This window comes from Ictalurus punctatus, chromosome 3 (assembly GCF_001660625.3).
Source record: "Ictalurus punctatus breed USDA103 chromosome 3, Coco_2.0, whole genome shotgun sequence".
NCBI lineage: Eukaryota > Metazoa > Chordata > Actinopteri > Siluriformes > Ictaluridae > Ictalurus > Ictalurus punctatus.
Genome location: NC_030418.2, coordinates 9,603,259 through 9,631,062, shown reverse-complemented (window position 1 = coordinate 9,631,062; position 27,804 = coordinate 9,603,259). Strand labels below are relative to the sequence as shown.

The following is a 27,804-nucleotide window of genomic DNA, read 5'->3' as shown; positions in this document are numbered from 1 at the left end:
TGCAATATTGAAAACCATTTAATCTCACTTTTGCCAAAATGAACATGAGGTGACAGAGACAAATGAAGGGAGAGGAGTCCAGAGAGAAGGATAAGAAATTCTGGAGTGACACAGATCTCTTCTTTGGAGAGTATTTATCTGAAAACTGTGATTAGAAGAAGATGCTTCCTCTCATTCCTTGTAAATGTGGCTGAGATGTTCTATAAGTCCCTCCAGCTCTGGGTTCCCCCCTAATTCTGCAATCAGCCTGTATGCCTCTTTCTCTAGCTCATGCAGCTTCTGCCTGGTATACGCAAAGGAGCCCACCTTCTCCAAATAATCCACACAGTAACGCTTAACATCTTCATCTTCAGTGCGCTGACGTAGGATGTTCTGCACCTGTGTGCTATGGAGCTGTGTACGGATGGCGTGAATGGTGGGAAAGGAGAATTTGCCCTCTGTCAGGTCTTCACAGAAGCTCTTGTTTGCACCATATTCACGTGAGCAGAGATTGGCATAGTCGTCACGTATCTGGAACAAGAGCCCGAGTGTGTCTAGTAGAGGCTTCAGGTCACAGCGCCATTCTGAGAAGAGCTGCATGAGGCCCACTGCTAGGCCGAATAATCCGCCAGTCTTACGCAGTACCATTCCACAGTACTCTGCTTCACTTGGGCAAGTGTAGGTGTCACGCCAATGGATATCCAGGCCCTGCCCACGGTGCAGCTCCAGGAGCTGGCAAGTGAACACGTGCACAGCCTCAGGGTGTTCCAGTGTCAGCACCTTCTCTAGGCCCAGGAAGTAGACATAGTTTGCAGAGTTTATAACGGATGGCACGCCATAGATGCTGTGAGCTACAGGGAAACCACGCCGCAACTTGGAGCTGTCCTCGATGTCATCGATTAAGAGACTGGCATTGTGCAACATTTCTGTTACCTCAATGATTACCTGCAAGAGAAGAGAGACATAAACTAGGACTTAGGTTCATCAATCTGACATCTTTGATTACTTTGATTTAAACAGAAGTACATGTGTATATTTTTTTTTAACACTACTTTTGCAAATACCCAATAATAAACAACAGAGAGAGACCAGTATATCAAAGGGAAAACATAATAGAATAAAATAAAATAAAATATAAGAATATAGAAAGTGGAAATTTAGCTCAGAGAACAAAGGATAGTGGCCACCTTGGCATGTTCAACAGATTGGGTGGGGGGGGGGGACACATGGATGCCTGCATGTTAATCTTTTCTTAGCAAGAAGCTAGCCACCTAGTTGTGATGAGTGGTGTATAATTTCCTCCTCAAACAGGGAACTGTATAGTTAGTGTTCAAGTGAATATGCATATACTGATTGATCTAAACACTTGCATATGCACTCACTGGTCACTTTAACAGAAACACCTACACCACCTACTCATTTATGCAATTATCCAATCAGCCAGTCATGTAGCAGCAGCCCAATGAATAAAATCATGCAGATACAGGTCAAGAGCTTCAGTTAATGTTCACATCAAACATGAGAATGGGAAAAAATGTGATCTCTGTGACTTCAGCCGTGGTATGGTTGTTGGCAACAGATGGGCTTGTTTGAGCATTTAAGAAACTGCTGATCTCCTGGGATTTTCACATACAGCCGTCTCTGGAAGTTTACACAGAATGGTGCAAAAAACAAAAACAAAAAATCCTGTGAGCAGAGGATCTGCATGCTGAAACAACTTGTTGAGAGAGATCAGAGGAGAATGACCAGACTGGTTTGAGCTGACAGGAAGTCTATACTAACTCAAATAAGCACTCTTCACAACTGTTACAACTGATGCAGAAAAGTATCTCAGAATGCACAACACAGCAAACCTTGATGTGGATGGGCTACAGCAGCAGAAGACCACATCAGGTTTCACTCCTGTCAGCCAAAAACAAGAATCTAAGGCTATCATGGGCACAGACTCATTGATTTTTTTTTCTTCTTCTAATCTTCAAGTACCCAGTTTTGATGAGCCTGTGCCCATGATGGCCTCAGATTCTTGTTCTTGGCTGACAGAAGTGAAACCTGATGTGGTCTTCTGCTATTGTGGACATCCACACCTCAAGGTTCAATGTTATGTGCATGCTGAGATGCTTTTCTGCTCACCATGGTGGGAAAGAGTGATTATATGAGTTACTGTATCCTTCCTGGCAGTTCAAACCAATCTGGCCATTTTCCTCTGACTTCTTTTAGCAACAAGGTGTTTCCACCCACAGAACTATCACTCACTCAATGTCTTTTGTTTTTATGCACCATTCTGTGTAAACTCTAGTGACTGTTCTGCATGAAAATCCCAGGAGCTCAGCAGTTTTTGAAATACTAAAACCAGCCAGCACATCTGGTACTAACATCCATGCCACTATCAAAATCACAGATCACACTTTTTCTTCATTCTGATGTTTGATGTGAACATGAAGTTCTTGACTTGTATCTGCATGATTTTTTGCATTGTGCTGCTGCCATATGATTGGCTGATTAGATAACTCCATGAATATTCAAGTGTATAACATGACTCATTTAAAAGGTAAGAAGTGTTAATTTGTATAATGCTGATGATTTGAGCAGCCATATTGATCTGATGTCCTTCCATAAACGGGCAAGAGCTAGTAGTCGAGAAGATCTCAACCTCAAATTGACCATACAATTTAATGTTCAGGGGGTGTTTTCTTTGGGTTTTACTGGTTGGAGGTTGTAAGTTGCAACCTAGAGTCTAATCATTTGAGGTGATGTCGCAACTTCCAATTCCCTGCTTACAAATGTTTTAAAAACAAACAAGCAAACAAAAAACCCCAAAAACACCCCCTCAACTTGAAATTATAACATCAACTTGAGGCAGTTATTACAAGTTGCAAAGGACCTCTTACAAGGCTCCACAAATGCAGCATTCGTTTAGTTAGCAGATTTGCAGAGCACACATTCAGCAGAGGCACTACAATATGACTATATATATCCATATATCTTCATCTAACGAGTTAAATGCAAATTAAGTAACGTACTAATCAGTGTGAAAATTGGCTGTTTGAATTACATGTTATGTGAAAGGCTTCATATTTGCTATTCATAGATTAGCAGCACAAGCTAGCTATAAACAAACTAGCTATAAACAATCCACCACGGATCTCTACTACTTCCGTATTTTTCTTGGTAATGTCTATAATGTAAGGTTGTATGACAGAATAAGAAAAAAAATATAGTTATAAATGTTTTCTTCCATTTTTTGAGTCAAAGAGTGCATAGGACCCAATTGCACGTAAGAACTAAAGTTTGGAGAAGGGGAATGAAAAACTGTTGCATCACGTGTTATATGATTGGCCCAAGTAATCATTTGAGTCTGTTTGAGTTTTCGCTTTAGTGTGTTATATATAATTTGAATAAAATTGAGAGAATCTCAACTTGTATCTCTTGTTGTGGGCCGCTATTTTTTAAATCATGGCTCCCTATTGAACATGAACATAGAAAATGAATAGCTGTCTGTCTGTCGCTACTGTGAATGCAGGCTCATTCACATTCATCTCTCAGTGGTTCTTAACCAGGGGGGCATGGAGAGCTTGGAAGGGGGTTGTGAAGTTTTTCAAGAAAAAAACAGACAGGGCATCATCTGTATACTCTGTGTATTTTATTGCTTTTCAAATAAAATGTGCATAAATTAAAAATCCCATGTTTCCTCTCCCTCTGTATTTTCTTTTTGCTGGGGAGAGGCGGCGCTTAGCATGTCTGTTATCTAGCTGTCAGGGCAGACCAGTGTTGCCAACTTAGTGACTTTTCAGACCCCTTTAGCGACTTTAAAAACAAACAAACAAACAAACAAACAAACAAACAAAAAAAACAACCCAAAGGTGCCTAGCTACAAATCTAACGACTTTTTGGACAAACCTTAGCAACTTTCCAAATGTCGCCAGTACTGTCCTGCAAGTGCGAGGTTTTGCTTTCCCGCTGCACTCTCACCTCTCTCTGTGTCTGCTCTGTTCAGTGAGTGGCTAAGAGCCGGAACAGCACACCCCATTGATTGCATGGCAACTGACAGACGTGAATGTAAAAAGAAGCAAGCACAGGTGTCCCACTGATTGATTTAACAATGTCATGGATAACGAGACGCGTCCTTCGTCCCAATTTACATTATTCTTATGCAAATGTTTTCAGAATGCAGGACGAATGGAATGCAACATGTTTTACAATGTATTTCATTAACTTGCTGCATATACCAAACAATGAAATCAGCGTCTGAGACGAATAAACATTTAGCAACGATTTTACCATAAACTACAGATGCTGAATCCACTGATTCCACCATGTTTTCTTATTGACATACCTTGAAAACGTGAAAACAGGGATCTCAAAGAAAATCCAGAGTTTCCCATTCATAATTACGACTTTATGGTGGCATTCACATACATTCAACTCGTAAATATGATCTTTCCGACATGATTTGAATGCATCAAAAGACCAGGTGATTTTTTTTTCTAGTCTTCAACTGTCCAGTTTGAGTGGACATCTGCTCATGATAACCTCAGACTCCCATTCTTGGCTTAGAGTGGAACCCAATGTGTTCTGCTGCTGTAGTCCATCCACCTCAAGGTTCGATGTGTTGTGCATACTGAGATGCTTTTCTGCTCACCACAGTTGCAGATAGTCATTATACAGTGCATCCGGAAAGTATTCACAGCGCTTCACTTTTTTCACATTTTGTTATGTTACAGCCTTATTCCAAAATTGATTAAATTAATTATTTTCCTCAAAATTCTACAAACAATACCCCATAATGACAACATGAAAGAAATTTGTTGAAATCTTTGCAAAAAAAACAAAAAAAGGAGCTGCAGCACGGCGGCCAAGACCATACAGCGGTTTAACAGGACAGGTTCCACTCAGAACAGGCCTCGCCATGTTCAACCAAAGAAGTTGAGTGCACGTGATCAGCGCCATATCCAGAGGCTGTCTTTGGGAAATAGACGCATGAGTGCTGCCAATATTGCTGCAGAGGTTGAAGGGGTGGGGGGTCAGCCTGTCAGTGCTCAGACCATGAGCTGCACACTGCATCAAATTGGTCTGCATGGCTGTCGTCCCAGAAGGAAGCCTCTTCTAAAGATGATGCACAAGAAAGCCCGCAAACAGTTTGCTGAAGACAAGCAGACTAAGGACATGGATTACTGGAACCATGTCCTGTGGTCTGATGAGATCAAGATAAACTTATTTGGTTCAGATGGTGTCAAGCGTATGTGGTGGCAACCAGGTGAGGAGTACAAAGACAATTGTGTCTTGCCTACAGTCAAGCATGGTGGTGGGAGTGTCATGGTCTGGGGCTGCACGAGTGCTACCGGCACCGGGGAGCTACAGTTCATTGAGGGAACCATGAATGCCAACATGTACTGTGACATACTGAAGCAGAGCATGATCCCCTCCCTTCGGAGACTGGGCAGCAGGGCAGTATTCCAGCATGATAACGACCCCAAACACACCTCCAAGACGACCACTGCCTTGCTAAAGAAGCTGAGGGTGAAAGTGATGGACTAAACCCTATTGAGCATCTGTGGGGCATCCTCAAATGGAAGGTGGAGGAGCACAAGCTCTCTAACATCCACCAGCTCCGTGACGTCGTCATGGAGGAGTGGAAGAGGACTCCAGTGGCAACCTGTGAAGCTTTGGTGAACTCCATGCCCAAGAGGGTTAAGGCAGTGCTGGAAAATAATGGTGATCACACAAAATATTGACAATTTGGGCCCAATTTGGACATTTTCACTTAGGGGTGTACTCACTTTTGTTGCTAGCGGTTTAGACATTAATGGCTGTGTGTTGAGTTATTTTGAGGGGACAGCAAATTTACACTGTTACACAAGCTGTACACTCACTACTTTACATTGTAGCAAAGTATCATTTCTTCAGTGTTGTCACATGAAATGATATAATCAAATATTTACAAAAATGTGAGGGGTGTACTCACTTTTCTGAGATACTGTACATCCTGGTAGGTCAGATATCTGGCCATTTTTCTTTGACTGCTCTTATCAACAAGTCATTTCACTCAATGCTCACTCAAGTTTTAATTTTTTGTGAACTCTAGAGCCTGCTGTGTGTGAAAATCCCAAGACATCAGCACTCACTGAAATACTCATACCAGCGCTTCTGGCACCAACAACCATGCCAAAGTCACAGATCACACATTTTCTTCATTCTGATGTTTCAAACTCTGTGCGGTAAGGCTCGTGGACGTGGCTTGTGTGTTTACATCAGCAATGAATAGTGCAAGTACTCGTTGCTAGTCTCTAGTTACTATTCATCGCTGATGGAGTTTGTGACTGTTAGATGCAGACCATTTTATTTACCACGGGAATTCTCCGCTGTTCTTATAACCGGAATATACATTCCCCCACAGCGCTAATGCTAAGGAGGCGCTCTGTGAATTGTATGGGGCTATTAGCAAACTGCAAAACAGACACCCTGATGGACTTGTTATCATCACCAGAGATTTCAACCATGCAAATCTCAAATAAGAGCTCCTTAAATTCCACCAACGTGTGGAATTTTCAACGAGAGGGGCAAAGACGCTGGATCTTGTTTACACAAACATCCCCGGTGTGTACTGGGCAGAACCCCGTCCCCATGTCTGCTACTCAGACCATATCCCTTTATGCTAATCCCAACATACAGACCGCTTGTCAGATGCGCCAAACAGTTTTGAAGCAGGTGGAAAACCTGGCCATCTCTGCTCTTCAAGACTGTTTTGAGCACATGGGAGGCTGCAACCAACAGCGACTCCACCAACTTGGAGGAATACATGGCATCAGTGACCAGCTGCATCAGCAAGTGCATTGATGATGTCACTGTCTCCAAGACCATCACCACACGCTCCAACCAGAAGCCGTGGATGACTGAGGAAGTGTGTGCACTGCTGAGTACCCGAGACTCCGCCTTCAGGGCAGGTGACAAGGCGGCCCTAATGAACAGCGAGAGCCAAACTGTCCCAAGCCATCTGAGAAGCAAAGCATGCACACGCCCAGAAAATCCAGTCACTGCACAGATAGCAGTGACATGTGGCTCATGTGGCAGGGCATTCAGGCCATCAGCAACTACAGGACAACACCAACCGCCTGTGACAGTGATGCCTCCCTTCAAGATGCACTGACCAGGTGCTGTGTCTAACCACGGCTGATGTAAATCATTATTTTAACCTTACCGTTGCGAATCGGGGTAAGGTATGGTAACAGTTTTGAACACTGATTTTTTTATGTACTTGCTCAATAATTGATCTTCGTTCATTTTTAACTAAAAATGTGCGATACTGCAGCTTAAACTTAATAAAAAAAAAAAAAATTAAAGATTAATTAAGTTGCAAGTTGTTCTAAGCTGACCTCAAGTAAGAAGTACAAATAGTAGATCATCACAGACACATAACTGAAGACATATTTACCAAGCACTTTATTAGGAACACCTGTACACCTGCTCATTCATGTAATGATCTAATTAGCCAATCGTGTGGCAGCAGTGCAATGCTATAAGTAGTGATCTCCTGGGATTTTCATGCACAACAAGAATTTTTTTATACGTAGTCCATTGTGGGGACGAATGGGAGTGCATGGGTTCTGCATGGGGAAAAAAAACCCTCAACGTTTATTTGACAATGCATTAGGCTTGCTGCGATAGGTGTTCCCGGTGTTATATGGTGTTCCGCTGCATCACCTGAACACTGCGTCACCGCCCCCACTGTCTTTTTGCTTTTTTATAGTAGTAAAATTCATTTAGTTCAGTTAGAGAACGGACACTACAATTAAAAACTTAACACATCTGCTCAATTCAGCATAAGCCGAATGAGTCAGAATCACAGCACAGATCAGATTTAATTTATTATGCAACAAGAGTGAGGTGAGCTGACTGACAAGACGATGGCAAAAAAATTTATTTCAAAAGTTCTATGTTTAATATAAGTAAGTTGGTCATTGTACTGTTTTGTTGTTGTTGTGTTTTTCATTAAGAATAATAATAAATCACCATTCAAGCAATTGCTGCCCCGTGAATTGCAAAATTAAAATGGGCAGTCATTCATAAACGATTTAAAAGCAAGGGGGAAAAGAGGGAAAGTTCTGTTTAATTATTTGTGTTCATTTCTGTTGTTTAGTTGTTTATAAGTCTACTGACTGCAAGCTAGCAGTCACTATTTTCTTCAGCTAGAAGCTTAGCTGCATTTTAGTACAACATGGCCAACACTGCTAATGTTGTCGACCTTATTTTAAGTCTTTTGACAGTCATACCTCTGAAAAGCGACTGAAAATGAAAAAAGACAGAAGACCAATGCCAAAGATTTTACTTCAAAAGTTGTGTAGTTCTTGTGATAATTATCTTTATGTAATTCCCCTTGTTTGTTTTATGGTGCTGGTGCCATAGTCTAAATGTTGCACCCTTTTTGGTGTGTGTTAGTTCAGGGTGAGAATCTTAAGGAGCTACATGTGCTTTGAAACTGCTGTGAATCAGACCGCTACAGTTTAATTAAGAGGCATTAGCCTCTTTTTAGCAAAATTTTTTTTTGGTTATGTGGCCCCTGACATGCACATGACCACTCCTGGACACTCAACACCACCTACCTAGCCAAGAAGGCCAGCAGCACCTTCATTTCCTATGGAGTCTGAAGAGACCCAACCTCCCCCTCCTATCCTCACTTCCTTCTACAGATAGAGAGCATCCAGACTAGCCCTCCCACCCTTCACAGAGACTCTTCATGCTCCTGCCATCTGGCAGAAGGTACAGGAGTATCCATGCTACCACCACCAGGCACAGTTTCTTCCCTGAAGCAGTCAGATTACTCAACACTTTGCTGCCTCTCAACATTCACCTGGGCTAGTCAAAGCCCTAAGCCAGTATGACTCAATACTACTGCCCACCACACTTTACAATGATGCATTAGACACTTTCTTTTTATGACACTCTTTTTTGCTGTTAACACTGCTGCCAGTATTGCTGATAGATTCATTGTGGCCCATTCTTGCATTAGGTTTCCCACAGAACATGTTATGTGTAATTATTGTCTTGCACCCACCTCACACAGTTGTGTATTTGCACTTTATGTAGACTTGTGTACTGTACTACTATACTGTTATGAGTTGCACCATGGTCCTACAGAAATGACATTTGTATACTAGCTATATTTCTATTTAGAAGCGAATAAAATAACTATAGAAGAGGAAATGTCTGATTTATTAGAAATGAGCATAAACTGAAACAGTATCAAGCTGATGTCATTAGTTTGCAGGTTCAGTGAAAGCAATTGTGGTCAGCTTTCATATACCTGTAATTAATCATGATATTGCAGTTCAAAATGATCAGATGGAAGTAGACAAAACAACAACAAAAAATGCGCCTCAAATCCTAAAATAGTCTACACCCAATACCAGAATAAGTTTTTTACTACTCCAGTCTTCAGATTCTCCCAAGGTTTTCTTATTATGTATTAGAAGTTTTTCCTTGTTGTATTTTCCTTTGAAAAGGACAGTGTTTTAATTAATCAGAGAGCACTGCAATATACATCATAATAAATATCAGATCATAACATCACACACAAAGATGGAGAACACTAGAAAATGTTACTTAAATAAAATAACACCTTTTTTTCTGCTTTTTCAAATTCATATACTAATATCTCTAAAGACACAGCATTATTATTATTTTAAGATACACATGCTCTTACCTGAAGTTTATCCTCAGGTACATTGAGCCAGTGATTGAAAGCTTGGGACAGTTTAGTTCGGACTTGTTTCCCTGGGAATTTAGTAAGAACAAATTACATTAATGAAAGTAACATACAATTTCCATGTGTTATCCATTGTGAAAACAGTGCCCTTTCAGTTTGGTATTGGCTATGTAACAACTTGTGCAGCAAACAAATGGAATTGGTGGCTGAACAGCTGATCTTTGACTGTGCCATTGTGCTTCAGATCCAGTTTAATTTATGTACTTACAATAATGTCCTTAAATTTTGAGCAAGTCTGCCATCTTCAAGTTAGTCCAACTCCCTAACTGTGTTTGGCAATTCTTTGACTTAAGCCTTGAATATGGGGCTGAAATTTCCTTATCACACTATTTGATCACACTCTATCCTATTATGTAGGACAGAACACCAACAAGCCCCAGGCATTTCACCAGCCCATATACTGTACTGTATATTATAAAGGCATTAGGGATGGGACATTTGGTAACACCCCAAGTCACGTTCTTTCTCAACTCAAACATCAAGATTTAACACACACACAAAGATGGAGAATCCTGGGAAAAGACACTATAATAAAATAAAACAAAGTTTCTGCCAAATAAACAGACAGAACCAATTTCTCTAGGTATTTAATTAGTCATAAGCATAAACCAAAATCAATATTTCCTTTTCAATATTGGTAATCCGTTCTAGCTGATATAATACTGAAATTTTTATCTTGTTTGATTGTTTTGAGCTTGTATATGTATAGCGTTGAATTATCACTTTTCCTCTGCTACATTACACTGTGGTGCAGTACCCCAACAATACTATAAGCTTCCTTTTAGTTAAATTTCCACTGCCACGTGTCTGTTACAGTAACTAGGATTATCAGAATACCAAACTTTGATACCAATACTAGGTGTAGTATTGCTGTTCTCAAAACAATATTATTTGACTAAAAATAAATAAATCAGAATGGTGAAAAACACATAGAGACTGAAGTCTCAAATTTAGGTTGTTGGTGCTAAATTATAATGATGAATACAAAGTTTTATATAATGCTATGAAATCACCCATTACTACTGAGGAGCAGTGACTAGCAGTGACAGCGGGACTTGTGGGGTAAGTTGCTGTCATAAGTTCTCTTCAAAAACCATGTTAACACAAACATAATCCCCTCTGAAAGTGCTGGAACAGCAAGGCCAATATCTTTGTTTTTGCTATACACAGCAGACATTTGGGTTTGAGATCAAAAGATAAATATATATCACATCACAATTTCAGTTTTCACTTATTGATATTTACTTACTGATGTTTAATGTGAAATGCGAAATGCTTCCAATAACTGGAGATCAGTCCTTCACTTACTTCTAGGACTAGGACTTACTCCTATGCTTTGGATCATTGTCTTGCTGCATAACCCAGTTGCACTTGAGTTTCAACTTACGGACTGAAGACCGGATATTTTCTTTTAGGATTTTCTGGTATGGAGCAGAATTCATGTTTCCCTCAATTATTGGAAGTTGCCCTGACCCTGAAGCAGCAAAGCATCCCCACACCATCACACTTTCACCACCATGCTTGACCGTAGGTATGATGTTCTTTTTGTGGAATTCGGTGTTTGGTTTACACCAGATGTAACGGGACCACTGTCTTCCAAACAGTTCCATTTTCGACTCATCAATCCACAGAACATTCTCCCAAATGGTTTGAGGATCATCAAGGTGTGTTTTGGCAAAATTCTGACAAGCCTTAATGTTCTTCTGGGTTAGCAGTGGTTTTCACCTCATCATTATTCCATGGATGCCATTTTTGCCCAGTGTCTTTCTGATAGTGAAGTCATGAACAGTGACCTTTATTGAAGCAAGAGAGTCATTTGATGTTGTCCATGGCTCTTTTGTGATTATCTGGATGAGTATTAGCTGTGCTCTTGGAGGAATTTTGGAAGGTCAGTCACTACTTCACGACTGTGCTGAGTTATTTCCATTTGGAGCTAATAGCTCTCACTGTGGTTCTTTGGAGTCCCAGAGCCTTTTAAAAAGCTTTGGAACCCTTCCCAGACTGATGTATTTCAATCACCTTCTTCCTCAAAAGTTCTGGAATTTCTTTCAATTTTGTCATAATATTTTACTGGGTAAGACCTTTTAATCAACTTCATGCTGTTGAAAAAGTTCTATATGAGTGTTGATTTGATTCAGCAGAGTTTGCAGTAATCAGACCTGGTTGTATCTAGTCCAGCTGAACCCTATTATGAATGCAGTTTCATATATTTGGGGAAATAGTAACTTCAAGGTCAAATACATTTTCACACAGACCCAGTTGGCACATAATTCTGAGATTGGAGAAGTCATTATAAGATGCATTTTCAGTTCAATTTGGGGAAACCAATTGAAGCATTCTTTGTGTTGAACTATTTCAACTGCTTTTGTTTGATTTGTTCATTGCAAACAGCTGAAAGTCTGTACATTTTGACAATAGCCTGATTTGCAATGGGAGTTGAGTAACTTTGATGTATGTATACACACACACACACACACACACACACACACAGTTAACATTTACGAAACATATAATAATAACTTTAATTATTTAGACATTCAGGATACATGTTTTTTCATGTTAATTCTAAATATTCTTATTAAAATTTTTACCATAAAACATTAAGAATGAAACACTCTATAGGGGGAATTATATTCTGCACATACACATGCACAGAGATAGCAAATAGTGCAGACAATTGATTAGTCAAATGCATTTGCCATTTTGAAAAAGCAATGGGTAGCTAGAAAGGCAGCACAGTTATCTTAAGTTGCAGTACTGGCATGCTTGTTTGCACTGTGAATTTCAAGGAGTAAATTACTAATGGATTAGATGCTTAAATGAGTAATAAATAGATTAGCTGACTACTGGTTACCAACCCCTGAGGTCTATTGTATTGTTCAATATCATGCTGTCTGATAGAAAAAGTGTAAAAATGGTTTACCTGGCAGCTGCAGCAGGTAATTGTATGGTTCTAGTAGAATCCTTTCAGTAGCTTTTCCCTCAAGATTGTCCATCCCTTGCAACTTCTACAATAATTAAAATCTGCAATGGAAACAAAACTAGGTATAAACAGCAGAACAAACACTATTCATCTGGCAGAAGTTAATCTGTTACAATTAAAATTTTCCTTTACATCTACAGACTGACAAACTTTAAGGACACAACCTGACAAGCAGCATATGTTAGATGCCTTTTCAATACAGGAGCAAACTATTAAAATGCATCAATGCGGTACGATGACGCAGATCACCATACTGTATAAAATGCAGTATTACTGATATTTGGGAGATACAAGTAAGATGGTGGTTTGAGGATCAGGGTAAATGGCTGTTAATCTGGATTATATACGATGTCTACACACATCTGTTAAAATGGCAGGTGTTACAATCCGCTAATCTTTGGGATGGGAAGTTGGGTCTTCATTTGTGTGTATTGTTTTGTGTGCAGAACTCCCTCCCAGTTTCCATCCTGCCCTAGACTGCCTTGCTCCTGCTTCCGACGATGACATCACTAAAAGGTGACCATATTTAAAGAGGAAGAGGAAAAGAGAGGGAGAAGCGGAGAAAAAAAGAAAGGATGTTGGAAGTGGTTCCGTGCGATTTGGTGTCAGGAGATTGTGTTTGGTTCATCTTGCTTGCCCTTGTGATTATAGTATTCTTGGTTCTGACTGCTGCTCTGGTTGTGACTTTTGCCCGTTTATGACCGAGTTTGGTTATCCCTGTACACTGTATATATGTTTCACTCGGTTTACTGACAGTAGTGGTGTGGCTGATATTTCTTTTGGGAGTGGGGTTCTTTTTGTCTCTGTTTTTTGATGAGAGATAGGGAAGTACATTTGTATTTTTTTTGTTGGTTTTCCTTTAGGTAAAAAAGCTCTCTTTTGTTTATTATTTTGGCCTTGGCCCACCCTGAAGATACGCCTGGTGTTCTAGTACAGTTGTATATATACTTGCCAATTTGTACAATATACCAAAACTTAATTGAATTCTGTTTGTGTCTGTTGTTCCTGGCTTCCCTTATTTAGAGGTCTTTCCCTTTGAACCGTGAGCTGATTACTCTGTGTGGCTCAACCTGGACTAGGTCGTAACACAGGTTTTTGGGATGTAAAAAAATTAAACCAAGATTAATAATATCAGAACTTTTCCCACCCTCAATGTGAAATTACAATGTATAAATATTAAGTGAAAAACAATCTGAAACCTTTTAAGGAAAAATAGGTTTTTTTTTTTTTTTTTTTGTTTTTTTTTTTTTTTTACAACAATCTGGTTGCATAAGGGTGCATACCCTTTTATATAATTGGGGATATGGCTGTGTTTAGAATGAACCAATCACATTCAATCTCATTTTCAAAAATAATTATCATATAGCTGTCAACAATGAAATTATTCTGATTAACGCCAAAGAAAGCTCAGCTGTGTGTATAGAATTCTCTTCACATCTACTTCGATTCATCCAACTGCTGACGCCATGGTCTGCAAAGAGAGTACAAAGTGTGCATGATATTTCACTTGTTGAAAGGTATTGATCAGGAGATGTGTGTGATAACAATCTCTCATATTGTACACATCTGGGCTATGGGATAGGATGGATAGATGGAAGCCCTTTCGCACAAAAAAAACCCAAACATCCAAGCTCGACTATATCACCCAAACCATTTGGCAAAATATGGTCTGATGAGACCAATTCCAAAAGGTATAAAAATTACATAATTAAAAAAGGCATGCGTCTTACAAAAAAACAACATACCAACGGTGCAGCATGGTGGGTGTTGTAAAAGAGAAATCGACATGAGCATGTCAGATTAGCAATGTGAAAGGAAAATTGTCAGTTGACTGTCCATGATTATCCCAAGGTTGTGTGCAATAACCGAAGGTGGGATCAGAGAGTTGTCCAGCGAGATCACAAGATCCTGAAATGAACGGTAGTTCAATTTTACAGGGATGAAGCTTCAGCTGATGAGCTGCCATCCATGATGAGATGTCTGCCAGACATGCTGAGATCTGAGCAGAAACAAGAGGTCTCACAGAGGCAGTGATCCTTACAAAAATTACAACTACAACAAATGCCTTAAATGAAATTGATTTAAATGATACATGAAAGTATGCCATAGAGAATAATTGTAAAAACAGAAGAAAAGAAAAAAAAACCCATGCAGATTGCAGCATGTAAACCTTAGGGTAAGTAAAGTAAATACAAATAACAGAGGTGCACAAGTTCAAATTATATCCAATTTCTACCATCTTGAAGTCAGTTCATCTGCAGTAGCTTTCCATGACTCAAGAGTTGAAGCTCTGGCCATATTTATTCTGGCTGTTGTAAGTTCTAGCATTTTTATGTCACGAAACTGAAGTAACCAGTGTCGCACAGATAGAATATGAGAAGGAAGCTATCTTTACGCGATTATCTTTTGGCAGATGTTAGACCTGCTAGCGAAATCTTCCTTTGTCTCTCTGTTAAACCTAAACTTGAATAGTCATTAATAAATAGAGCAGCTGGTAGCATTGGGAGTTGTTTTCCTATCATATCAGACAATGTAGATGAAAACCTTCTCACATTCCCACACCATATGCATAAATATTCCCACTTCTTAATATGGACAAACACAGTGGGGAGTTGGATATAGTTCAATGCGAAAATGCTTCTTTGGTGTCCAGTATAACATGTGGCAGAACTTAAAATGAATTCATTGGTGTTTTTTAATGCACAGAAAATATTACTCCAAACCCTCTCTCAATCAATTTGACCTACAGATATCTCCCTTTTCCAGATTGTACACAGTGGTAGTCACTTTTGTTTAACTTCAAGAAGGTAAGGATATACAGCTGACACTATCTGTTGTGAAGGATTAAAGAACCAGCTGTAGACTGGGTGCACTTCGAGAGCTGTTCCCCATTGTCACGATTTCCCCTTGCGTAAAGAGGTGGACCTTGCAGCGCGTTCTGAAACCCGAAGTGCGAGTGCACACTTCCAGGTTTTTCAGCGCGCGCTGTGAGCTGCAGTGCTTTGCGCGAGGGGAAATAGTGACACCTATGGGACTCCATATGCTCTGAGGGCTGAGCGCAACTGCAGGAACAAAAAGAAGGATGACACAGGCACATTCTAAGTTGCAACAATATTTTGCAAACAGAGCATACCATTATCATCCCACATATCAGCAAGAGACCTTATTCCCCACTTTGACCACTGTTCTGATGTGAATGGTCCAGAACCACATTTAATATTCCTGTTGCCCATAAAGGAGTCTGTAGGTGCCATTTGCTGTTGTAACCTAACAGTTTCTCCACTGCTCTGAAAGTGCTGATGGTGTATGTCACAATAGGACCAAAGATTATTCACAATGTACAGAAAGTACATGAAAAAAGTATAGCCTGAACTCTAATTGGTCTGACAATTGCTTCTTCTATTTCTTTACAAGGTGAAACCAAAGACTCAAACCATGTCTTGGCTGTACGTAGTTGAAATGCTTCGTGTTATAACTCAAAATTAGGAAGGGAGAGACCTCCCTCCATTTTAGTGCGTTGCAGCACGGCCAATTTTAACATGGGTTGTTTTCCATTCCAAAGGAAGGTGCAGATTAAAGAATCGGGTCTTTTCCACCATTTTGAGAGGGGTGGCAATGGGATCATGGCACTGAGAAAATTTACCCGAGGTAATATATTGATTTTCATAGTCGAGACTCTGGATTTTAGCGAAGCAGGAAGTGTCCTCCATCCATCAATGTCTTTTTTTAACTTTTGAAAGATTTTCTCATAGTTTATATATACACAATACCTTTTAGAGAAGATTGTAAATCAATCCCCAGGTAGGTTATTTGATTTGTACAAGAGATGATTTGGACCAATTGACCTGTAGCCAGATAATACAATAAAATACAATAAAATGTTATCTGCATAAAGAGATATTGCATTTTGGGTACCCTTTTTGAAATGGAACAAATCTGTTCCTGTCTTATTTTTTGTGCTAAAGGTTCGAGGGAGGGTGCAAATAACATTGGTGAAAGGGGGCATCCTTGCCTTGTTCCTCTCAGAATATAAAAAGTTTGTGAGTGTAAGCCATTTGTTGCTATGATTGCTAATGGATTATCATAAATAATTCTAACCATTTTAATGAATTTCTCATCAAACCCAAATTTTTCTAGCATCCACCATAAATAATCCCAATTTAATCTGTCAAAGGCTTTGTCTGCATCTAAGGATAAAACTGCACAAGGAATATTTTTATCTTTGCATTCGCTGATTACATGTAACAAATGGAGTACATTGTCTGCAGCTAACGATGTGGAATAAAGCCAGATTGGTCACTATGAATTAAATTACAGATATGTTTTTCAAGATGTAGGGCTAAAACCTTGGCATAAATCTGAATTTATCAATGAAATTGGTCTAAAATTTGAGCATATTGTATGGTCCTTGTCTTTTCTGGTATTAAAGAAATTAGAGTCGTATACATTTGTTTTTCAAGTTTTCCCTTTACAATTGCTGTGTTTATCACGGTGTGCATAATTGGTCCTAGTATGTCCCATGCAGAATTAATTAAATGTGGGATTAATTCTGGTGGGATCCCATCTGGCCCATCTACTTTACCCTTCTTTACAGTTTATAATGCTGTATACAGTTCTTCGAGTGTTATAGGTCGGTTCATTTACTCTGATTCACTTAGCGTTAATTGTGGTAGATCTATGTCATGTAAAAATTTATGACACTCAACCATGTCCATGCTGTCCTTTGGCTTATAAAGATCCTTAAAAAGATCTGCAAAGGGCTTATTAATTTCTCTAGGATTGGTTACTAGGAGAATGAACGATGTCGATAAGAGCCCTGGATTCGCCCCGTCTAAGTTGTAATGCCAGTAACTTGCTAGGTCTTGGACTTTCATGGTAATAATTCTGTCGAACTCTATGCATAGTAAATTCAGCTTTTCTTCTAAGCAGATAATTTATCTTGGATCTGGAGATCTTCAATACATTTTCAACAGATCCTGAGTATTTCTTTTCCAACACTATCTCTTGGGAGAGACTAATTTGTTCTAGTTCCTCAATTTATGACTTCCTTATTTTATTTAAAGAGGATGAAAAAGAGACAACGAAATCTCGAATATAGCCTTTTATAACAATCCAAAACATCATGTGATAGTCCACACTATTAAGGTTTATATTTAGAAAATCTTTCAAATTGCTTCTAAAGTCTGTTAAAAACCTGGTATCTTCTAAAAGAGATATATTAAATTGCCATCTGGGAGATCTTTCATGTCAGTAGTAAGTAAACTTTGTCAACAGCGGGTTATGATCAGATAGTACAGCAGGAAGTGTTTTGATGCTCTCAAAACATATCCCAAGCTCACTAGAACATAGGATGTAATTTATTCTAGAATGTGTCTGGTGTCTGATGTCTAAAAGAGTAGAAAGTATAGTCTCTAACTGATGGGATTTGAACTCGCCATATATCTATAGTGGGGGAAATAATTATTGAACACGGAAAAATTGTTTATCAGTGAATATATTTTCAGTGAGGTTATTCACATGACATTTTCACCAGACATCAGTATTAACTCAAGAAATTCGTAAATATAAACAATTCACAACATAAAAGTCCATAAATAACGTTGTGTGTAATAAAGTGGAATGACAAAGGAAAAAAGTATTGAACACGCTAAGAAGAAGCAGTTCTCCAAGGCATGGTAAGGCAAGGAACCAGCTGATATATGTAAGTAGTTAGAAAGTAATTATACCTCCTGTCTGTGCAAATTAGCCCCTTTCGCCCCGACACTAGTGTTCATTCCGCCGGCGGAATGGAAAACGACTTATCGGACATTTTCAATTAGTATAAACAAATGAATTACTGTATTGCTGAAGTTCTGGTACAAGATTAGTAGGGACACTTGTAGCTTTCTGTGTGTGCAGTTTTATGTCTGTGTGCTTAACTGCTGGTGAGCAGGGGGATAGGAAACAGGCGGAGTTGAGCTCCCTGCTGGGCAAACAATTCACACCTCTCCACAAAAACATTGAGACAGAGATAAATCGGAGAGTACGACTGAAGCATTTTTGATAGTAAAACACCGTATACAACTGCCACAATAAATTTATAACATTTAAACCAAAGATTGGACTTGTATTAACATTTAATACCTTGCATTACCTACATAGACGAAAATCCAGTTCGCTTGCGGTTTTGTAAATCATGCACATTTCCATCGGTATAAAGTTCATCAGCTTTATCAGCCAACCCACCTCCTAAATTATACTCGGGCATCTAACCTGATTGACACCCACTTGGACCAATTGTAGATACTTCTAGCTTTCAAACAAGCCCAAACTCGACATGATTGACCACTCAGAGGCTGAGAAAATCAAACACGTAATCAGCACAACCAAACGTTTACGCGTGCGTCTTGAGATGTGTGTCAGCAGGTACAGGCCAATCAGAACAGCGCTATAGGGCCGTGCAGAGAAACTATCAGGAAATGGCAGCTCCGATCTAGCGGTCTTCCTGCAAAACTTTATACAGCAGTTTTTTCATGTTTGGCAGTTTTTTCTGATCACTAGTTTTCTACTGGTTGTCGCTCAGTGTGCGATTTATTGGCGTCTTATAGCGGCGGCGTGTTCCCGAAAAAACCTGAATGCATCACAGATTCTGGAGCAGTTATTACCAAGTGGCTCCTTTTTTTTTTTTTTTTTTTTTTTTTTTTGTTGGAGGAAGACTATGGATTGAGTTGAAGGGCTCTATCTACCCAGAGAATTCAGAGGAGAGGGGTCACTCGTGTGTCTATCATTTCAGCCATTAGGAGAGCAAGTGCTCATTCACCTGGGGCTCTGGCACAATTTTTAATAAACATTTTGTTTTATAAGTATGTTTCAGACTTTTTTGTGTGTGAACTGTCATGCTACTGCCATTTGTTTTCATTTTGTGCCATTTGGAGAGGTTTGGTGCCTTTTGGAGAGGTTATTTTGTGCCTTTTCTTAAAAAAATGTTTGCAATTTCTAGAAGTCTGCAATTTTTAAAGGCTTTGTGCCATTTGTATAAGCTTTGTGCCATTTAGAGAGGTTTTGTGCCGTTTTGGAGAGGTTTTTTTTTTTTTTTTTACCTGTGTTTGGATAACCTTACACACAATTTTAGTGGTTAGAGATAACTTCCTCATATTTTGGGTGTTCATGGACAAGTACTTGGGGCATCTTTGAGACCAGGAATGGGGTTAATATCAACATTTGCTGTGAAGATATAACATTTGTGTTAAAAGTAAATAATTTATTATTTAAAAAAAATAAATAAATAAAAATAAATTCTGAATATATTGCCCTAGGTAGGCTAGGTCAAAGAAGAAATATTTGAAATAACTGCTAATTCTTAAAGTCTTAAGTGTCTACTTTCATATGAGCCATCAACCACTACTGTGGTGTGTGATATCACAAAACAAAATCAATGCTGAACACAGGTACCCCCAAAACAAACAAAAATACCATTTTTTGGCTACCGGTAAAAGAGGTTAATATCAGCTGGGTTAGCACATAAAAAGGCTTTTCATTACTAAGGTGTCACACAAGAAACATCTCCTGATGGGTAAAAGCAAAGAGTTCTCCCAAGACCTTCGCGACCTTACTGTTGAGAAACATATGGATGGAATTGGATACAGACGTATTTCAAAACTTCTGAATCTTAAAGTAAGCACCATTGGGGCCATTATCCGCAAGTGGAAGTAACATAACTCTGTCATCAAACAGCCACGCATGCAAGCTCCTCACAAAATTTATGACCAAGGAGTCAGAAGAGTAGCCCAAGTGCCAAGGACCACTCAGAAAGAGCTCCTCAAACACTTGGAGGCAGCAAGTACCATAGTCACAGAGAAAATAATAGGCAATGTACTCCACTGCTCACGCTCACCCCGCAAAACTACATTAGTAAAGAAAAGGCATGTCGAAGCTCATTTAAAGTTTGCCTATGCAGAAAAGGCAATAACAGTGTTTACAGGAGGAGAGACACAGCCAAATCACCCAATTGAGTGGTGCAGGCATGACATCATTTTGTACAGGAACCCGGAAGTTAGCATCACACTGGTTCCCTTGACAAAAACCCAATAGGATTTTCACATAGGCTTTTGGATTATTGCAAAAAATAAGCTCTGTGACCAACAAAAGTTTACAATACTAACACGTTTTGTCCATCAAGATAATTTCCACAAATGAACACAACTTTTATGAAGTTTGAATCCTAAATACAATCGCCAGAAATAAACAGCTAACCGTATGCTATAAACAAACTACATCACGGCTGCTCGACTTCAACGTCACCATCACCAAGCTTCCGACAACTTTTCCAAACTTGATTAAAAAACATTTTCCATAATACAGATTTACTCTGTGGATGATTCTTCATCCACATTTTTTTGGGGAATTGTGAACAGCATACCTGAACCAGTTTATCTGCAAAGACTTTTCCTGTTCGGCGTTATGACGTTTAATGTCCCCGACAATGAGTGTAGTGCCATTATGCAACATGTTAGTGCCATGATTTCCTCTCGTGTAAGCGCTAGAGCGTGCTCTTAAGGGCTAAAATGCTAACCTATTTTGGCATACAAAATGACGTCATCCTTGCACCACTCTATGATGATTGGCTGTAAGTTTAGGAAGCGCTTGACTTGATATGCAGCGGAGTTTTCTATGAGCAGAGGATGAACTTTAAACATCAGTATCGCAGTCAATCATGTTCATGTAATCGTGGGCAGTCAAAATCGTAATCGCGATCGAAATTTGATTAATTAATTAAACTTCCTACAATGGACCAGTCTTTACATCTCAGACACCAAATCAACCCCTGATTTGCCCCCATTCCCCCTTGCCAAGCACTCCTGATCACAACCCCCCAACTCCAACCTCCACAAGCATGAGCAACCTTCCCCGCATGACTGTGACAATCTGTCAGATTAGGAGACAGTTGGAGAAACTTCACCCTGATCGTATCAGTCCCACTCCATTCGGCCTCAATGACTTTAGACCAGTTGCCCTAATGTCACATGTCATGAAGGTACTGGAGAGACTGGTTCTGGCCCACCTTGGACCACAGGTCAGCCTCATGTGGGAGTGGATGATGCAGTCATCTATCTGTTGCACACCCTCACGGTCATTTGGATGGTAGGGATGGCACTGTGAGAATCATGATTTTTTATTTTTCCAGTGCCTTTGATACAATCCCTACCACTTCTACTGAGTGAGAAGCTGCTCAGGGTGGGTGCATGTTTACTGTCTCCTGGATCGCTGACTATCTGTCAGACAGGCCCCAGTTTGTGCGTCTGGGGAGCTCCCTGTCTAATGTGGTGGTTAGTAACTACTCCAAAATTTCAGTAGACAGTACTAATACCAGTATAATTCCACGGTACTCTGTACCAATTTCTGTACCAAAGCAAAACACAAAAACATGCTAATTTAACAACACACTATTTTATTAATAAAGTTAAATATCAATATAAAATATATTTTAGAAAATGCCATGCTGTATACTTCAAGTATATCATTATTAAAGCTACTAGAGTTATCCAGACAACAGTAGAAATGTTTTTTTGACTGACTGACTGATATTAAAGACATAAACAGTGCTAGTCACACATCTACTATTTTCTAACAAATAAATTTCAGATATATCACTCATCAAAAAGCCTCTGGTGTGTAAAATTAATAAACCCCATCATGCCCTCCCATGTATTTTACCCCAATAAAAGTTAAACCATTAAATGGTTAATAAGGACTCCTGAACGTATTATCGTTAAACTCACATATGCTAACATTAACCCTCTTACCCCCAAGTTCCCACAGTATTATGTCCCATAACCCTATATTCCCCAGAGAAACAGCACGCCAACCCTGAGTTCCTGGGCCAAAATCAACATTTTAATTTTAACATTTTTAGGCCTTGAAACAACTTATAATAATGTATTTGTGTAATCTTACTTTGAAAATGAACCAGTTCAGTGTTTTTACTAAACTTAGAGCACAATGCTTAACTAGAGAAATTACGAAAAATGCTCGCTAAAATCCTTATACCCATTTAGAAGTACCATTCGAGCATCAGCGTCGTCAATGCCTTTGAATAAATTCAAGTAAATAATAAATAAATAAGTGCATTTTAGTGCCAAAAGTCAAGTTTCTGGTGATAATCAGACCAGCAGGTAGTGCTTTCACGAATGCACAGAGATGGTCAGGTTATGACTCCAAACCCCTGCAGTGTCAGTCGCACTGGTTGATGCTGAAGATGAAGATGGATCAGGGTCTGAATCAGGAGCGTTTGGGTCACTATCAGTTTCGGTTTCAACATCGCCTGAACTTTCACTGCCGTCACTATCTAGAATCCTTGCTCTCGCCTGTGTAACTGTGTATGTTTACTTTTTTTTCACTGTTTTAGATGTACCTGTGTGCACTGTAGGTGTAACTTTAGCTGGAACACGATTAGCTTTTCGCTTTGGCATTTTTAGTTCACTTCTATTATTACACCAATATTCAAGCTTGGATAAGCTTCATCGTAATGCCGGCGTAATAACGTAATCACGTCGTGACGTCATCAACCTTCCGGGTCAAAAAATAATAATTAAATAAGTAAGGAATCATAACAGAGTAATGCTGGTATACCAGCCTTACGGGGATAACGTTTACACTGTAAAGCCGCTATATCAGCCTTATGGGGACTTAGCATAGACGACTAAGCCAGTATTTCGTCCTTACGAGAATAGATCAAAGACAGGCAAGCCGGTTTTTCGGCCATACGAGGTAAGAGGGTTAAGTAAGCAAAAACAAGGATTTTTTTTGCAATAATACACTCGAATTAAACTATTCGACAACATTTTATAATCTAACTACTACCATAATTTGAAACTCACCTGCTTGAACTGCTTGAATAAATACTGTGTTTAAGCAGCCGCTCTTCCTGAAAGCACGGTTAAAGTAGCCACACATAATTTTTGCACACTTAGTCGTAACAGCACTGAAAGCGGAAAACGAGCGTCTGCGAGCTCCTACACAATAAAAGCACATTAACAATGATCATTTAAGATAAATAAGTAACAAAACAAAACACTGACATAAATCTGGGTATCAGTCTTTAAGGTGTTTTCTTAGGTTAGATGTGTTTCCTTCTTTCGTCACAAAACTTTGGTTATACTGTTTGCAAATTGGTTTTCAGTTATTGATGGTGTTCTCTTTGTGATCTGCTCCGCAGGTTACCATGGCTGCGTCTCAAACCACATGTATTTTGGCTACTATATAGTAGGTAAGTATGCAGTTTCGGATGCAGACAACATCTTCTTGTTACACGGTGCACCCATGAAAAGTTTCCGACTGACTACCTGTGTCAGTACTCGGTATTACCGGTACTTATGAAAATCTGGTACAGTCAACTTTTTTCTTTTTAGTGCCGACTTGGTACCGAAACTTTTGACAACCATATTAGTAACACAGGAGCACCACAGGGGACTATCCTGTCTACATTCTGTTCACTCTGTACACCTCAGATTTCCATCATGCCACCTGGTGAAGTTCTTTGATGACTTTGTGGTGGTGGGGTACATTAGATATGGGCAGGAGTCAGAGTATAGGGAACTGGTGGATAACTTTGTGGAGTGGTGCAGCAGGAATCATCTGCTCCTAAATGTAAACAAGACCAAGGAGATGGGGGTGGATTTTAGGATGAGAACTGCAACCAAGCCCATAAACATCATGGGTGAGGAGGTTGTAACTGTCGAGCACTACTTGGGTGTCCACTTGAACAGCAGACTGGACTGGAGGACCAACAGTGATGCTGTACATAAGGGATGAGCAGACTCTATTTTCTGAAGAAGCTCAGATCTTTCAATGTATGCACCAAGATGCTGGAGATCTACCAGTCTGTGGTCGAAAGCGCAATCTATTATGCTGTGATCCGCTGGAGGAGCAGCAGCAGTGTCAGAGATGCCAGCAGGATTAATCAACTCATTTGCAAGGCTGAAAATATCATTGGACAAAATCTGGAAATGTTTGAGTCGGTGAGGAGTAGGAGGCCACTGAACAAACTGTTCTCCATCATGGACAATCCATCCCACCCACTTCATGACACACTACAAAGGCAGCAAAGCTCAGTTCCCAACAGACTCATTCAGCTCCACTGCCATAAAGAACGTTTTAGGAAATCATTTTCAATATTTTTTTTTCAAAACTCCAGTATCTCAAAATATTAGAATAAAGTATTTATAATATAGAAATGTCAATCTGAGAAGAGCTCTAATCAGCTAACTAACTCAAAACACCTGCAAAGGTTTCCTGATCGCTTAATCGCTCAGTCTGGTTCAGTACACACAACCACAATCATGGGGAAGATGAAAGTACATTTTCCATTTTATTTGTAAAAAAAAAAAGGTCCCAGAGTCTGGAGGAAGAGTGGAGAGGCACAGAATCCAAGTTGCTTGAAGTCCAGTGTGAAGTTTTAACAGTCAGTGATGATTTGGGGTGCCATGTCATTTGCTGGTGTTGGTCCACTGTGTTTTCTCAAGTTGAGAGTCGATGCAGTGTCTATCAGGAGATTTTAGAGCACTTCACGCTTCTATCTGCTGACAAGCTTTATGGAGATGCTGATTTCCTTTTCCAGCAGGACTCTGCACCTGCCCATAGTGCCAAAACTGCTAGTAACTGGTTTTCTGACCATGGTATTACTGTGCTTGATTGGCCAGCCAACTCGCCTGACCTGAACCCCATAGAGAATCTATGAGAGACACCAGACCCAACAATACAGACAAGCTGAAGGCTGCTATCAAAGCAACCTGGGCTTCCATAACACCTCAGCAGTGCCACAGGTGCCTCCATGCCACACTGCACTGATGCAGTAATTCGTGCAAAAGGAGCCCCACCCAAGTATCGAGTACATAAATTGACATACTTTTCAGGAGATCGACATTTCTGTATTATAAATTCTGTATTGTAATCTTTTGAGATACTGGATTTTTGATTTCCATAAGATGTAAGCCACAATCATCAAGATTAAAACAAAAAAATCCTTGAAATATTTCACTTTATGTGTAATGAATCTAGAATATGTAAAAGTTCCACTTTTTGAATGAAATTACAGAAAATTTTTTTACTTTTCCACAATATTCTAATTTTTTGGGCTGCACCTGTATATATTTGTTTAGGAAGGGGAATGGTCCAGCACCAGTTTTTTGAATGGAGAGGGGAGCTGAGTGATAAGGATTGTACACCTGCAGCAAATTCTGCTAATGAGTCTGTTTGTGTTTCAGCGAAGAGAATAAAGAGGGGCGACACGAGCGTAGAGAGAGAGAGAGCGTGCGAGCAATAAAGAAAAAAAAAAGAGTGAGCCAAGTGCAGAAACCCAGGAGAAATCGAAGAGGATGCCGCCATGGAGTCATCGCCGCTGACCGAACTGGTTAAGTCACTCGCCGGCCTCCACCAGACCTGGCACAAGGCACTAAAGGAGCAGTGCCTGGAAGCGCTCAAGCAGGCTCAAGCAGAGTACAGGCAGATCATCAAGAGCATGGTCTGAGCAACAGGTATCCCAGAGCATGATGGCACCACCTTAATACAAATGGGGCCCCAGGATGATCCCGATGAATCCCTAGAGCTGTTTGAGTGCTATATGTTCCAAATAACAGTGGGTGACCTGTTTGCTACACCTCCTTGAAGCCATAGAGAGAGTCGGTGTCTGTGACTTTGGCAACGGTCATTCCAGAAAGAGAGGATCTGGGACCAGAGGTGAATCTAAAGTCAGAGAACCAATCTACCCTAGTCCCTCTTGGAGACCACCTCTCACTGCCCCAAATCACCGATGTTGCCAAGTTGCAAAAGAGGTTTTCAACTGTGTTCTAACCTCTCCCCAGTCGCAATAACCTCATAGAGCACCACACAGAGATGCCCCCAGGGGTGTTAGTACATAGCTATCATCGTCGGCGGCAGGCAGAACAGCTACCTGGCCTGAGTCAAACGGTGGGGGTATGTAGAGGCAGGTGCATGGTCCAGCGCCAGTTTGGTGAATAGAGGGCTTCCGGAAGCTGAGTGGTAAGAATTGCGCACCTGCACCGAATTCTGTTAATGAGTCTGTTTACGTTTCAGCGATGAGCGCCAAGAGAGAGCAGATAGCTATGTGTGTGTATTTAGTGTGCTTAAAACTGGAAAGTAAAAGTTTTACTTGAGGTTATGTGTGTCTGAGCCTGTTTCCCACGTCCTAATTTCCCCACCACAGAGATCACTTCACAATATTATTCACTGCCATTTTGCATATCTGTTTTTATTGGCCCTTTATCACATATTTTTATTTAATATTCACTGTTTTTTTTTTGTAGATCTGCCATTTTGCTTTAAAATGTATTGTTGTTCTTTGTCACTGTAACATAATTTCCCATCAATAAAGTCTATCTATCTATCTATCTATCTATAATGAATTTAACTACAGACTGGAGTACAATACACGACGTCTCAAAGGACCATTATCAACATGTGAGACATGGCTGACCCCATTTAAAACCATTTTATAACAATACAATCTCCCGAAATGATACGTTGTGGCAGAGGTTAATAAAACTATCAACAGTGACGCCATGTTTATGGAACTGCAAAACTATGTAAATATACGCGCTCATTTCTCAGGTGTTATGAGGTAAACAAACGCGCCACCCACCTTCCAACGGTGGAATTTAAGATCCAGTTGCTTCCGCTGACGATATTTTTTTAAGTTAAACAAGCTAACATTGGTAAGCTCACCAAAGTCAAGAGTATGTTTTAATTGTATTCACGAACTATTGATTACTTGATCACAATAATTAAACCAATCACTTAAATCTGTGTATCCATAACAGAAAACTAAGCTTCAAACTGCAATGATGGTGGGTAATTCACTCGACACTACCCAGCTGCCAGAACCGCTGCGTGTTCTTCCCGTAACTCCAGCGTCCGCATACGCCATGGCGCATAGTGCTAGAGAGGGCGGAGACTGACGCGTCATCGACACAGAATTGTGGGAAATGTATTTTATGTCATCTGTATACCCTTTCAAGTTAGGCAATTCGGAAACGTAAATCCTTCGTTTGAACTACATCTCCCAGATACACTCTACCCTCCTTCCCAT

The 27,804-nt window shown here is 39.9% G+C and overlaps 1 protein-coding gene across 3 annotated transcripts; it reads right to left on the bottom strand.

The window, feature by feature from the left end:
- Window positions 1–27,654, bottom strand: ggps1 (geranylgeranyl diphosphate synthase 1). Of its 3 annotated transcripts, XM_017463426.3 has the most exons (4): window positions 27,358–27,654; window positions 12,663–12,763; window positions 9,677–9,747; window positions 1–924 (listed from the first exon to the last, which is right to left on the bottom strand). In XM_017463426.3, exons 2-4 carry the CDS (start codon window positions 12,733–12,735, stop codon window positions 172–174), a joined length of 897 nt encoding a protein of 298 aa, XP_017318915.1. In that variant the 5' UTR covers window positions 12,736–12,763; window positions 27,358–27,654; the 3' UTR covers window positions 1–171. The 3 variants fall into 3 exon arrangements, with proteins under 3 accessions (XP_017318915.1, XP_053535537.1, XP_053535538.1); XM_053679562.1 differs by lacking the exon at window positions 9,677–9,747; XM_053679563.1 differs by lacking the exons at window positions 9,677–9,747; window positions 27,358–27,654 and adding an exon at window positions 14,468–14,717.
- Window positions 27,655–27,804: the final 150 nt, after the last annotated feature.